At 40.8% G+C, this 13,859-nt stretch overlaps 1 protein-coding gene across 2 annotated transcripts; it reads left to right on the plus strand.

The window, feature by feature from the left end:
* Positions 1-1,538: 1,538 nt before the first annotated feature.
* On the plus strand, positions 1,539-12,625 carry LOC106913747 (glycogenin-1-like). 2 transcript variants are annotated; one of them, XM_014980244.2, is made up of 7 exons: positions 1,539-1,742; positions 4,876-5,014; positions 5,088-5,262; positions 5,407-5,569; positions 6,668-6,794; positions 8,833-9,070; positions 11,159-12,625. In XM_014980244.2, the coding sequence occupies exons 1-7, from the start codon at positions 1,601-1,603 to the stop codon at positions 11,324-11,326; spliced, it is 1,152 nt and encodes a 383-aa protein (XP_014835730.2). In that variant the 5' UTR covers positions 1,539-1,600; the 3' UTR covers positions 11,327-12,625. The 2 variants fall into 2 exon arrangements, with proteins under 2 accessions (XP_014835730.2, XP_014835762.2); XM_014980276.2 differs by having other exon boundaries at positions 1,545-1,742; positions 4,879-5,014.
* The last annotated feature ends 1,234 nt before the right edge of the window (positions 12,626-13,859 follow it).

A 13,859-nucleotide genomic window follows, 5' to 3' on the forward strand; every position in this document is an offset into this window, starting at 1 on the left:
TCTCCAAAGCAACCCAATTTCTTAGATCAGGGGAGTCAAACTCAAGTTCTCAGTGGCCAGTGTCCTCCAGACTGCAGCCCGCAAAGATTGGTTTAACATTTGTGCATTGAATAAATCACCTTCAGGAGGCAGTGCTACAAAAGTACAACACTGGTGACGTTTGCGATTTCACAAAGCTGATGGTAGAGTTACATCAAGCACATCATCACGACTCATGTTAAAACAAGAATGTTAAACATCCCCTTTCAATTCATTAAACCTGAATGAAAAAGACTAAACAGGTTGCGTTTGAGTGGTTGAGGTTCTCGTCCAGCTGCAATGTGGACACACAACCACTGAGAGGCGCTGCTGAGACACGAACAAATGATCTGCTGACAAAGTGGAAACTTTTTGTCCCTTTTCTGTGAAAGGAATAATCCAAGGTATTTGTTATTTTTTAAAAAGAGCTTGATATATGACTAAAGCAAAATCCAACCTGGAATAAGTCCTGAATGCAGAACTGTTATATGTAGAGCAGATTGTGATATTTTAAATCAATTTAAAACAATAACGTGCATATTAAAACACTACTTTTGCTTCAAAATAGAAGCAATAAAAGGGATTGGTTGCCCTGTTCTTGGTTGAGGTTTTGCGTTTCATTTTGTGTCGTAAGTCTCTCAGCTTCTGTCCATGTCACCACCTGCCACTTATTTCCAATTAGCCTGCAGCCATTCCTAATCACATCTCTCAGTAATCCTGGTTCTCATCCCCGTCCGATCCCTCCGTTTTGTCTGCCAGTTTGGAGTTACTTCAGATTTTATGCATGGAGTTTAAATGACCTTCCAATACTTGTATGTATATTTTTAAATTGTTAAATTTCTGGGCCATATTTTAGTGCCTTAGTGCCTTTAGTTCATTATTGCCTTTAGCAATAATGGCCAATTTTAATTGTATTTCTACAAGCTCAACAAAACAGAACAGTATTGGAAAATAATTGATTTTCATTTCTTAAAAAAAGTAAAGGTCAAGTATATTAAGTCAGTACACAAAGAGATGTTTTTAAGCTGTTTATTTCAGCAAGAAAACATTTTCCTGGTTGTGTGTGTATGTGTGGTCAACTCCTTCTGTCAACTCCCTTATTACATTTGGCTTTACTTAATAATAATCTCAACATTGCGAATATCAATGTGGCTTTGGTACCTTTTGTTCCCCCTCCCAAACTTTTTTCTTCCACTCAACTTTCCATAAATATGCCCGAGTACAATGAATGTAAACATGCAGCAACCTTCTTGACGGTTTTGTAAGCAATCACATGGTAACAATCTAACACGTATATATTATCAATCCCTTTTTATATGCATTAGCCTTATGTAACAGATGAACTGTCTGAAACCGAATATTGAGTAATCATTAGCTGAAAGTGATAATCCACTTCAAAATAAATCAAACTGCGTCTAACCGAGTCACAGAGTTACTCAAATTAATATATATATATATTTTTCTGATATTATCGGGATATATTAGCGAGACGCTATTCGTTTCATGCCTGCATTCTAAAATTAATTACGGTCTTACGCTGAAAGAAACAAACGCAGGGGGCGTGGCAGATGTCAGCGGTCACATGGGCCGGAAAATGTGGGGCTTAATTCCTGTGTTTGACTGCTCTCAGCTGCTGCTCCTTTGCCCTTCGCAGTGCAAACCCGCCGTCCGCCCCGTCCCGACCACCGACTCCCCGGTGGACTCTCCTCAGCGCACCATGTCGGGTAAGACGACGCGCGGCTCGGGATGCTCTCTTGCGCGGAACATCGCATCCGGACCTCGGCTTCTCTCCGGGCCGGACCGGAGCTGCGCGAACTGCGCTGTCCTTTTTTTTTTTTTTTTTTTTTAACCCCTGAAATATCGCGAATTTAGGAAGCGTCATGGAAAACACCTGCTGCTGCTCTCCCGGCTCCTCTCGCGAGGGCGTCGACGAAGCGTTTCGTTTCGATTGATAATGTCGTAAAAAAATTTTTTAGATCCTCCTAAAGATTTTTTGATGCTTGAAATCGATGAGTTGCTGCAACGATTTGGACCAAAGTCAAGTTAGATTCGCTCGCAGGCAGCACATCCGGTTTGGAAAGTTTTATGTTATGAACAGCTTGCTGAAATGCTTTTCTCAACAGATTTTTACACTAATTAAAAAAAAAAACAAAGACAAAACACATGTACAATAATCAAATTTGATCTTCAGATTTGCTCTAAGGAGCACAAAATATTTCACATTTACACTAAATTACAGATCAAGTTCAAGGTGTATAGGTCTTGTTCAGATAAATACAGGATTTCTGAAACATTGTTTATTACTAGATGCAAAATAAAATTGTGAACCCAAAGCACAACACATTTGAGAATCTACTTGCATTTCTACACACTTACAGTGGAACGTATTTCTACTTCATAACACAAAACTATTCCTGCAAAGTTTGCTGTTATGTCCGACATTGCTGGAGTGGAGGGTTGTGTAGACACTGCTTGTCTACACAAACGTCCTCTCTAGACATAGTCTTAAGTTTTCTTTGGAAACAATTAGAATAACCATTCAGTGTTTGCAAAAAATAAAATAAAATGGAGAACTCAAACCACTGAGACTCTGGACTATTGACTGTGAATCCCCACTAAAATCAAGAACTAGTTTGTACTTTTCATAGTATTTTTCCAGGGTTTCCTCCATAACTCAGCGATGCTCTTTCAGCACATGTTGCTTAGCACTGCCTATCAGATGGCTCCAACAAAGAAACCATTTTGCGGTGTTTGGATGACCAAAAAAAAATCCCAGTATGATAAAACACTGACAGTCATTGTTTAAAGCACAATGAATTAACCATCTCGCTTCTCCTTAAAACACTTCCTTTGCTGCTTTGATTTACACAAGGCCACAGTGTTATTACATAGTTTGACATTCTCAGAGTATTGCCTCATAAATCAAGGCTGCATTTGAAATAATTTTAGACAGGGGACCGGAGTTGGACACCCCTGGTTTGAAGTACATCTGTATTTTACAATAATAATAATAATAATAATAATAATAAAAATGCATATTTGCAATAGTCATGTTATCTTAGGAGATGGTTGGGTGATATGTGTTTTATATTTTTGTGAAAGTATACCTTTCAAATTTTTCGTTTTGCTCAAAGTAAATACCAAAAAACTCTCATGCCACCCCACGATTGAAATAAATTTTGAAATGCTTCGTATCAAGCTTCTTCAAAGCTGCACAAACCACCTTGTATAAATTAACCTTTGGCGAACGTGGAAGAACGTTTCACCAAAAGCTGAGTATTTCACTTTGAAAACATGAGTCAGCTTAACTCCCCGTGGCTCCATATTTACTGTCAATCAGACAAATATAAAAACTGTTGCCTCAACCTGGCGCCTGTACACCTGCAGGCCACTTCTTGTAGACGAAGGAAACAATTGCAGATTGATGTTTCGCTGCACCTATTCAGAGAAGGAAGGCTTTGCCAAGTTCAAAAACTTCCCACAGTGCCATCAAGTCGAGCGTCTGGATGTGCCTTAACAATCCCTTTCTCTTGGGCCTCGCCACTAATTTGACTGCAACATGCAGCATCGGGGAGTCGGTTTCAATTCTTATCATGCGCGGTTTGTGTAAATTCTTCAATCAGGAACCACAAATTGGAGACAAAATGTCATCTCTCAAGTTGTAACGTTTCTGGTGGTGAGAATAGAGGTTGTTCGGTTCAACGATCCTGATTTCAAAATGCAACCTGGTTTACCTCTTAGCTCCACCTGAAACGCCTCTAGGTGTTATTTGCGTGCTTTTATTTCTGAAGCGAGAATCAGTAACTTCCTGTTTAATGGTATTTTTAAATAAACTTGATGTGATTGCTTTGGTGTGGACGTGCAGCAGAGTGTGGCTTCAATGTTTTTTTTTCCCCATCAGACCTATCAACATCCTGTGGAGTATAATTTTACTACTAGCATGTTAAAGTGCTGCACAGCCCTGAAACTATTATGATTAAATATCTTATGTGTGTTAAAGTAGTTTTAAGCATCCATTACTTGATCAAACTGAATTATAAACCCAGTTTAAATTAAGGGTGTATTAAGCTTTTTCACCAGCTTTAAGTTCTTACTGGGTCAGGAGTTTCACTGTAGGCACAGATAACGCTGTGGGAGTGCAGCACATGCTTCCTGCTTGTTTCCCGCTCTTACACTCTGGCCTTTTGATAGTCGATTTATAGTTCCTCGGATCGGACCTTAGCAACCGTGCGACACAGCCGCACGGATCGGGTTTCTCAAAAGTCCCCATCAACAGAAGCATTCATCTTGATGATCCCCCGCCTGCTGGCTTCAGGACAGCTTTAACTCCAGCAGCAACACAGAATACCCCCCGTTGGTGTTTGTAGGATGAAATGTTAACTCATTAAATACTGATTAAAAACATAACATCAGTGTTAAGGAGCTGATTTGTCTTTAGAGTGAGGATAAAAGACTAAAATGTATATTGGATTATTCCCAGGGAGGGAAGCAGCTGATTTACTTGCTTCTCTGTTGATACAAAGTACAATAAGTATTTTGGAATTTTTTTAAAAAACTGTATAGTTTAAATATGGTTTAATATGCATGCTTAATGGTTAATCCATCACTTTACCGTTCTGAACTTGCTGCTCTGATGATTTAAAATGACAGTGTTGTTGTGTAATGCTACTCTTTCACTGCAAATTTTATTAGGTACATCTGTTGCTTGTTAGCACAACTGGCAAATGGCCCAATAGCTCCATGGGAACTCGATGCATTTAGGCATCAAGATGGAGTGACTTTGAAAAATTATCGTTCCGGGCAAGTTGGCAGAACTTGAACTGATCTCATTTTATTTTATTTTTTTTCCCCCCGAAGCAGACCAAGCTTTTGTGACATTGGCCACAAACGACAACTACGCCAAGGGAGCAATGGTTCTTGGCCAGTCGTTGCGGAACCACAGCACGACCCGGAAACTGGTGGTACTCATAGGACCTCATGTTGCTGAGCCTTGCAGGTAACAGACGGCACCACAGTCTGCTTTTTCTCCAACATACATATTGACATGATTCCCTTTGCTTGTGCTTCAGGGATGCGCTGCACTCAGTTTTTGATGAGGTGATCATGGTGGACGTCATGGATTCGTGCGACGCAGCTAATCTGGCTCTGATGAAGCGGCCAGACTTGGGCGTAACGATCACCAAACTGCACTGCTGGACCCTCGTGCAGTACAGCAAATGTGTGTTCATGGACGCCGACACACTGGTAAGAAAAATAAGACGTTTAAAGCTTAAGGTGATTTATATGCGTTTTCTTCTTAAGACTTCCACTGTTCTTGAAATGTCATTTTATTAAACACATTTAAAGAGGGTTTTTTTTAAAATTATGTTCTGTTGTTGGTATCTGCAGGTGCTGTCCAACATAGATGAACTTTTTGAGAGGGAAGAGTTGTCTGCAGCTCCAGATCCTGGTTGGCCAGACTGTTTCAACTCCGGGGTTTTTGTCTTCAGGCCGTCCAAGGAGAAGCACGAAGAGCTGCTTAAGTTCTGCGCTGAAAAAGGCAGCTTTGATGGTGAGTGTTTGGAAGGAAGCAGATGCCAAGATATTTTGTCACAGTACCAGAACTTATTCTTCACTTAATAGAGTTATTTTTAGTTTTAAATCCAATGCTTCTTATTGGTACTGTTCAAACTGTAGTGGATAGAAACGGCTAAAAGTCTCAATTTAATAAGTGTGTGTTCTTCTCGGAACATTAATGAAGATCTCAAAATGTTGTTCTGAAGATACGGTCTGTCATTCCACTAATACTCTAAGTCAGTTTAGATATATATTGTTTCAACATGTAAATTGTGTACTAAATTGAAAATTTAACACACGTTTCAGTGCACTTATTTAAACCAAAGTGATTATTTGGCCACAAACTCCTATCAGATATTCAAACTCTGTTTTTATTTTTGGATTTGTCTGCCATTCCTTATCCTAAAATGGTCGCTAACTAAACATCCAGAATTGGAAATCCTTACTGGACCAGAACTCGCCAAACGTAAAACGGTGCCAGCGGCCTGCAGGGTAAGGCGACGGGCTTCCTTGTGCTTGCTGTATTCAACTGTTGGCTCTAGAGAAAATCACCAGATATGGATAATAAAATACTCTTGTTTGCTGAGGAAAACTCTTTGTGGACGATGGTTATTCAACCCTGTAAGAGGGGAGAAATCTTTGTTCTAAAGAGCGCTCACCTGTCACTGCAGTTTTGCAGCAACGTATGGGAAAGTAAACATTGCCTCATTGGGTTTGCAGAAACTTTACAGGACTTTTTTTTTTTTTAGTCCTCTGCAGAAATGTCTTAGATATGAAAAGATAATGCGATATTCTTTGAAAGCTGAAGAAATGAGCCCACAGTCTAAATGAAACTGCAAACATTAGCGCTTAATGTGTGAGACAATTCCCACCCGACATGTTCAGTGAATGTCGCCTCTGACAGAATGGCGGATGTGTTGACGGCGCTTCTTTTTTCCGCTTCTATTTTTACATGACGGCCAGTATATGGGGAATGTACAGAATGTATATCTGTGCTGCTAATAATTCATGCACAACATGCTCTGTGCTCCGACTCTTGTGCACAACCGTGTGAGTATAAATCGGAGCGCTTCTGGGTTTGGTGTGTCTGCAGGTGGAGATCAGGGCGTTCTCAACAGCTACTTCAACACCTGGGCGACGGCGGACATTTCCAAGCACCTCCCGTTTATCTACAACCTCAGCAGCATTGCCATCTACTCCTACCTGCCAGCTTTCAAGCAGTCAGTACTCACTCCTACACGGTTCAGCTACACACACACTGAGACCAAGTGTGTCTCGCAAAACTGTTTTACACCCTCGACCTGCAGGAGCCGTGAAGATTTCAGTCTTTGGTCAGAGAATCTGCTGACAATGTAGACTTTGAGAAAGTGTGATGGGCAGGAAAAACATTGTTTTCGTTTTGCCACGATCCATGTAGGAGGGGGCCACTCAAAAGTGGAAGAGGGAGATCGGGTCAGATGAGGCCAAAATGTTACTTTTTGAGAAACCACTATATGGGTTGCACAACTAAAACTGAAGTGTACTCTTGACGTTTTGATGCCACGCTTATCAGATTTGTGCAAATAAGAAAACTTGAGAATCGCCTGTTCTATTGCTTCCACTTTGCAATGAATTTCTGCTTTGGTTTCTCAACTGCACTTGTTAAAAAAAATAAAATAAAATAATAGTCCTTGAAGGCAGGTGTACTGCAACATTAAGATTCGCCGTCAATGCGCCTGAATTGCGTCATGCGGCCATTAGCAGAAGAACACTATAAAACTATAAAACTTGAGTGTGTTGAACCTACTAACGGAAACGTCTGATCTGTTGAGTAAAATCACAATAAAACGCCTTCAAGTTTGTGGCTGCAATGTGAAAAAACAAAGTGGTATGCACAAAGGACTATAGTCTGAAGCAGAGTAAAAGTATTTTATCAAGAAGCAGCATGAGTCCTGGCTTCAGTTTTTATTTTATGTAAATATAATTAACTCTTTCTGGAGATCTTGCTGTGAAACTGCACTTCTTGTTTGGAGATTTTAAGCCTGGCCGAGGTCAGTTCAGTTCAGCTCTTCATGCATAGCTGTGAGTCTGTGGTTTGGGTTTTAATTACATGAGGTTATGTGGAACTCCAAACAAAGGCCGTCCCTTTTCTGCAGCTTCCTCATGAGAATCCTTATTGTGAAGTACCGTCTGATACGGTCCTAAATGTGGACCTGTTGAGCCAAGTCCACTCTTCTGCATCGTGAATATTATTTCTGCCCCAGCAGCTTTAATGGCTAATCTTTGCTCTGGCTAAAAAAAAAAAATACTGTAAGAGATTAGAGGCAGGCGGTAAAATTATCACTAAAACTGTTTGTTTTACAGCAAACATTAACTACGTTTTACTTAACGGAACTCTGGGATCGTTGCGTAAACTGGACACAAAATGATTCTCGTCTTTTCCACTTGACCTTGTAAAAGAAAGTTTGGTCGTTTTGTTTCTGCTGGCGTCAGAAGTGATCAGAACGGCTGCTAAACCTTGCAAGTTATCCCCACGTGGAGGCAATCTGGACACATGCAGAGCGAAGAATATGGCAGCCCCCACTAAAAATAACTGTAACCATGACAACTCAAACGTGTCTGGACTGTGCTGTAGTTTGCTGATAACTGGATATTTATAAATGGTGAAAGTACCGTGACGTTATTAACCTGCTCACCTTAGAGGCTCTGTAGAAGATAAAATATGACGATGTGGCGGCTGTGACCGAACGAGGCGGGTCAAACGCAGGAAGTTAGCTTAGTTTTATCTGTACTGTAATATTTTTGTTGGTCAAATATCAACAGATTTGGTTATCAAAGTGAATAGGTTAATGGACTGTGCTTTTTGTGATCTCTGAAAATAAACATAGCAGGTTTGGCCATTTTTGGTTATTTCTATACTTGGACTTTAAGAGTATCTTGCTTTCATTAACAGTAAACAAACCAAGAATCGGACTTGTTCATAGATAAAGTGTTGGTAAAGATAAAACGCGACATTGGGTATTAAGTAATATTTGTTTGTAATATTTAAAAAAAGACAAAGAAAAAAGGTCAAATGTAACTCAATTTTCTGATTATTTTCTGGATTTTAAGAATGTAAGCAAATGTAAAATGGCATTGCCAGCTTATGGCTTTTAGAGAAACAAGCAAGCGCATTTTTGTGCACATTTGAAAATCAAGTTTGCAACTTGGCAAACTGCATCACAGCGTAATGTTCGCTAACGACCGACACGTCGTCTTTTCCTTTGTGATCGTGAACAGGTACGGCCACGACGCGAAGGTGGTGCACTTCCTGGGCAAAGTGAAGCCGTGGAACTACTCCTACGACGCCCAGAGAGGCGAGGTCAGAGGTCACTCCGTCTCCCCTGACCCGTGCCAGATGCACCCGAACTACCTGCTCCAGTGGTGGCAGCTGTACGCCGCCTCCGTCCTGCCGCTAATGCAGAAGGCGTACGGCGACGCCCCGTTCAGCAGCGGCTTCGTGAACCAGAGCAGCCCTGTACGTGCCCGCCGTGTCGGTGTGAACGAGAAACAGAACGGTGTCGGGTGGGGCCGCGGTGTGTGTGTGTGTGTGCTTGGAATGAAGCAATGATACAGATGCCTATAAATGTGTCATGTATCAAATTTGTTGTAGCACGTTACAAAATCGTCTCATGTCGAAACCCTCAAATTACTGGATGCCGTTTTTTCCTCATGCTTCCTTTAAGGCTGCATTTTTATAAAAGTGTGGCAGTAAATGTAGTTGAATTAAGAAAAAAAAAAGCATGAGCAGAATAAATTAAGCCCACATTCCTCAGCTTTGTTTGTTGCTGCTGGTGTTGCTCTGCTCAGTGCTCAGCAGGGGAGGTAGGAAGTTTCCAGGCGGTGTGTGGCAATGGCCCTGTAGTGAAATAGTTGCCAGTCACATGAAGGGGCACTGCCAAAACCCAGAGCTTTTTCTGTTCGTCTGGAGCTGGGCCCGATTGTGTCAGACTAGACAAGTTCATACAGGCGACCAGAGGAAGAAAGTGACTCTGCACTTTCTCAGGGAAGAAATGTTTTCTATATAGTACGTCAAGCAGGTATTTTCAATGTCATGTTGGCTTCCTTTGACATTTTTTTATTTAATTATTCGTCCTTTTGCAATTGTTTAGCGGCAAGAAAATGTTTTTAATTTTTTTTGGACCATGGTTAAAATTTAATTGATGTAACCATGAAGGCAACACAACGGAACGAAAGCTCAGCGATCAAATTCTGTTGCTGATTTATATATTTTAACCTTTTTTTTTATAAAGCTTTTATCTTTCAAAACTGTGTCTAAAATGGGGTCAAAATATTTTTGTTCCCAGCCTCTGTCATGAGGGTCATTCATATTAAGAGCAGAGGTGATGTCACACTGGGTGTGGAGTGTTGCTAATAGATTAAAACAAAATCATGAGGGTTTATACTTTTATATAGTGAGTAGCTCTGTTTACATTGCTAACATACTGGAATTTTGGCCCAATCGGGCCACCAGCCGACTTCTTGACGCACCACTAAGATGCCATTTTATTAACACATGGTGACCTGTTTTGTCCCATGGTTCTTGATGGGAGTCACGTCACAGTTTGTTTACAAAACAGAAGGCTCAGATTTGAATATAGATGGATTTTTGACCCCACATGGTGCACAACGACCCCTCACCTCAGCAGCTAAAGCTAAATCTGTCTTCATGATCTGCCGTTCCTCTGCTACATTCTCTAACAGGTCAGTCATATTTGCTCCTATGTGACTCAGTCGCTGCTCTTGCAACCAGTTGCCACACACCAGAAAATCCGCAGCACCCATGAAGCAAGATGACGCCTCGTTTTGGTGGCAAACTTCAAATCTTTCTCTAGAATGTGGGGATTTTTTCGTTTGCAGCGAAAGCAGCGATGAACTTTGCCGTTCTCAACATTTTCCGAGTTATGAGGAAGCCCTGGTGTCACTTTATTTTGAAGGTCCTGATGTTGGATTTTTTTTTTTTCCCCACAGCAAATGGTGGGCGTGGAGATGGTTTTGATATTTGTAAATCAATTTAGAATAATTAATTTCTTCATAAAGATGCATCTAAACATACATTTTATTTCCCATCTCTAATGGGACAAGGCAGATTATCTGAAGAAACCGCCGTTATGAGCTTCTGCTAATTTACTGGAGGTCAAAGACTTTTGTGTTATGAAAAATTTGGAAACTAAAACTGTAATTAGATGAGCTGTTATGAACTGATCACAATATCATATCAAAGTCATTGTTTTACTCATTTTTCTTTCTCTCAAACTTTTTATTTTAACTCAATCTTTTTTAAATTATATTTTATTAGATTAAGCTTCATATGGAACGTGTTTGTTGTATTTAGTTTAATTGGAAAAGACGAGACAATTTGAGCCAAATGTCTAAAATGCTTTGAATGCTTGGATCATTTATTTTCTGTGTTTAGGCTCAAATATCTTCATAATCTGAGGAGCAGCCAGAAGCAGGAGGGGGAAAGTTGTGCTGAGGGAAAGCAAAGCGGCAGAGAAAACACTCCTTTTAAAGTATTAGTCAGGTTTCCTTTAAACAACTCGCTCTCGCTTTGTCTGCATTTCAGGGCGAACTTCACCAAGACGCGAGAGAGCAGCACCAGTTCCCTCCTCCTCCCTCCCAGAGGGTTTCGTCAGAGGAGAGGAAGCAGCGCTGGGAAGCGGGCCAGATCGACTACTTGGGCGACGATTCCTTCTCAAACATCGAACAAAAACTCAACTCTTTCCTCAAGTAGCGCGCGTCTGATGGAGTGTGACGGACACCGGTTCGAGCTCTGGGATTAGGAGGGGAGGGGGGATGGGAGGGATGCAGCACGGCTCAGCCAAACATGGGGGGGTTGTGGGTGGCTTTCATTCTTCTGTCTTGGTAGGGTTTGTTTGGCAGATCTTCCATGCACTCCAATATAAAACTTAGTTGTTTTTTCCCCCCCCTTTAAACAGTTTGACATGATTTGGGGAGCATAATCTTACTAAAATCTAGACATTTAGGGAGTGAAGTAGTTGCCAGCATCCAGTGTAGAATGAGTAGAAACGGTTAATCGTATATGTTAAATCTAAGCACTGTGAATGGTAGAATAATTTAAATGTGCTTCACGAGTAAAACGAGGCTAAACACACCCCTCAAATGTTGTAAAATTGACCGCATTTCTTTTTTTTTTTTTTACCCCCAATTCACTTTTGCCAATTGTTGGGTCGCGCTGAGGTTCAGGAAAACGGCCTTTCAGGCTCAACCCAAAGGCACCAATGAGCAGGTGGTGACACCTGCTGCACCTGAAGTGTGTAAAATCTTCGCGCAAATCTGTTCATTGCCAAAAAAATTTTTTTGTTGTAGTGTGGATTTCTAATTTCCAAACCTGTGTTGGATTATTTTGTTTTGCTCATTTCGTTGGTCTAAACTGTTGGGTTCTCCGCTTTGTGCAGCCGTTTTCTTTGGATGCACCGTTCCTCCTCCTCCTCCTCCTCGTACGTGAATGATTCCCAGATCTCTGCCACAAGAGTGCAAAATTGAGCATTTGGCTCAATAAAGAAAAGCATTCACCTCCTCAGCTCTTTACTATACTTGCAATAAGTCTCTGCCTAGACTCCAAAGCACATATGCAACAGGCTCGTTCCCTTCTTCCCTCAGCCATGACTTTAACACGACGGTGTTCACCTCAGGAGTGCGTAGAGCGGCAGCGTCTCTGTCTGTGCCTCTGACACTCACCAGCTCCCTGTAACTCCAGCCGTGTATCATCTGGTGTATCTTCTTGTACTTGCATGGCACAGAGCTGACGAGCGGGTCTGTGATTTTAAAATAAAAAGTGCTTCCACCCAGGTGGCGTAGAGGTTTATACGTACGTTTCCGTGCTCCGCATGTCCGTCTCCATTGGAATCGTTTTGGTGTTCGTGGCCGTGCCCGGCGTTTCATCACTTCCTGTCTGTAGTGTAACCAGCTGCCTTATTGCCTGCTCACCGTTTACAAAACCTCTCTTACTGTAACTGCTGCTAGTGACACATTTCTGTGAATCCATCCTCCCGTTCCCCCCCTCCCACCCTGCTGTCGACAGCCACTTTACTTCCACCTGCCTGCTGGTCAAAGCGCAACCTGATGATTCACTCCTCCGTCCATTGCACACACTCCCAAAAGGAAACGCGTTGGAGGCGATAGTAAGTCCGAAAGCAGCTCAGAGGGGTGTGGAAGTGGATGATTGCTGTTGAAACATCTTTTGATGCAGCTGTTAACTGTTCACCTTTAAAACAAGAAATAAACCTGTGGAAAAAATATCCTGCCTTTCTTCTGTTTTTATTGACGTTTCCCACTGAGGGTCTTTGTGCTTAAGGAAATTTAAGAACCTGCTTTAAATATGTAATAAATTACGGCGTTAATATTCACATAACCTTTGTTAATAATGCTAAGATGGCTATTAATTAATCAGTTGTCATACCTATTGTTGTTCACTATTATCTGCTTGACCCCTGGATCAAGCCTTTTCTAATATTCCACACAACATGTAACATTGTCCTAAAATAATGACCTATTTATTTTTTGCCAAATAGTTATTTAGATTTTTAAAAAATCACTTTGGGCAAAAAGTGATTTTATTTTAGGAAGGTGAATATATATGATTTATGCTGATATTGTATCGGCTGATACTCAAACCTGCAATATCTGTATCGTATCGGAAGTAAAAGTTATGACACCTTCTAGTTCTAAAAATTAGCAATGCAGTATAAATGTGAAATGTTTTTTTTTCCAGCTTTTTAAATTCCTTGGAGGAAATCTGTGCAGCTCCTCTATTTAAAATGTCCATTTGTATTCTGGGATTCAAATCAAGTCTTGATGTAAAAACGTGCTAAATTTGAATCTGAAGACTTTAATACATTTGCCACTGATAAAAATGTAAAATGACTCTGAGGCAATTATCTCATTAATAGATTTGTATTAATAGAGGCTAAGAAGGATAATCTTCTTAGCTTCCTATACTATTAGAAGCAATGACTTATGAATTAACGATGTTCAACATCAGGAAGAGACGACCTCAGAGCTTAAGGTGGAACCTTCGGTTCTGATCCACTTTCACCTACAGATATTCTGCTTGCCTGGTTTCAGTTTGAATCACTTTTTTTTTTTACTTGGACAGGTTTTAGTCTCCAGCATTTCCTCCTCAAGTAGTAGCTTTCTGCAAAATTAAGTTTCTCTTGGAAGGATGCAGCTAAATATTGACAACCAAAAGTGTAATTCGAAGCACTACCAGTACAAATACTTTTTTATTTTCTTATTTTTATTTT

The sequence above is a fragment of the Poecilia mexicana genome, unplaced genomic scaffold, assembly GCF_051168715.1.
Source record: "Poecilia mexicana isolate PSO_F unplaced genomic scaffold, ASM5116871v1 scaffold_22, whole genome shotgun sequence".
NCBI lineage: Eukaryota > Metazoa > Chordata > Actinopteri > Cyprinodontiformes > Poeciliidae > Poecilia > Poecilia mexicana.

Coding starts and splice junctions, on each gene's coding strand:
- LOC106913747 (XM_014980244.2), top strand. CDS start 1,601: ATGGGCCGGAAAATGTGGGGCTTAATTCCTGTGTTTGACTGCTCTCAG. Junction 5,015..5,087: donor CATGTTGCTGAGCCTTGCAG/GTAACAGACGGC, acceptor CTTGTGCTTCAG/GGATGCGCTGCACTCAGTTT. Junction 5,263..5,406: donor TCATGGACGCCGACACACTG/GTAAGAAAAATA, acceptor TGGTATCTGCAG/GTGCTGTCCAACATAGATGA.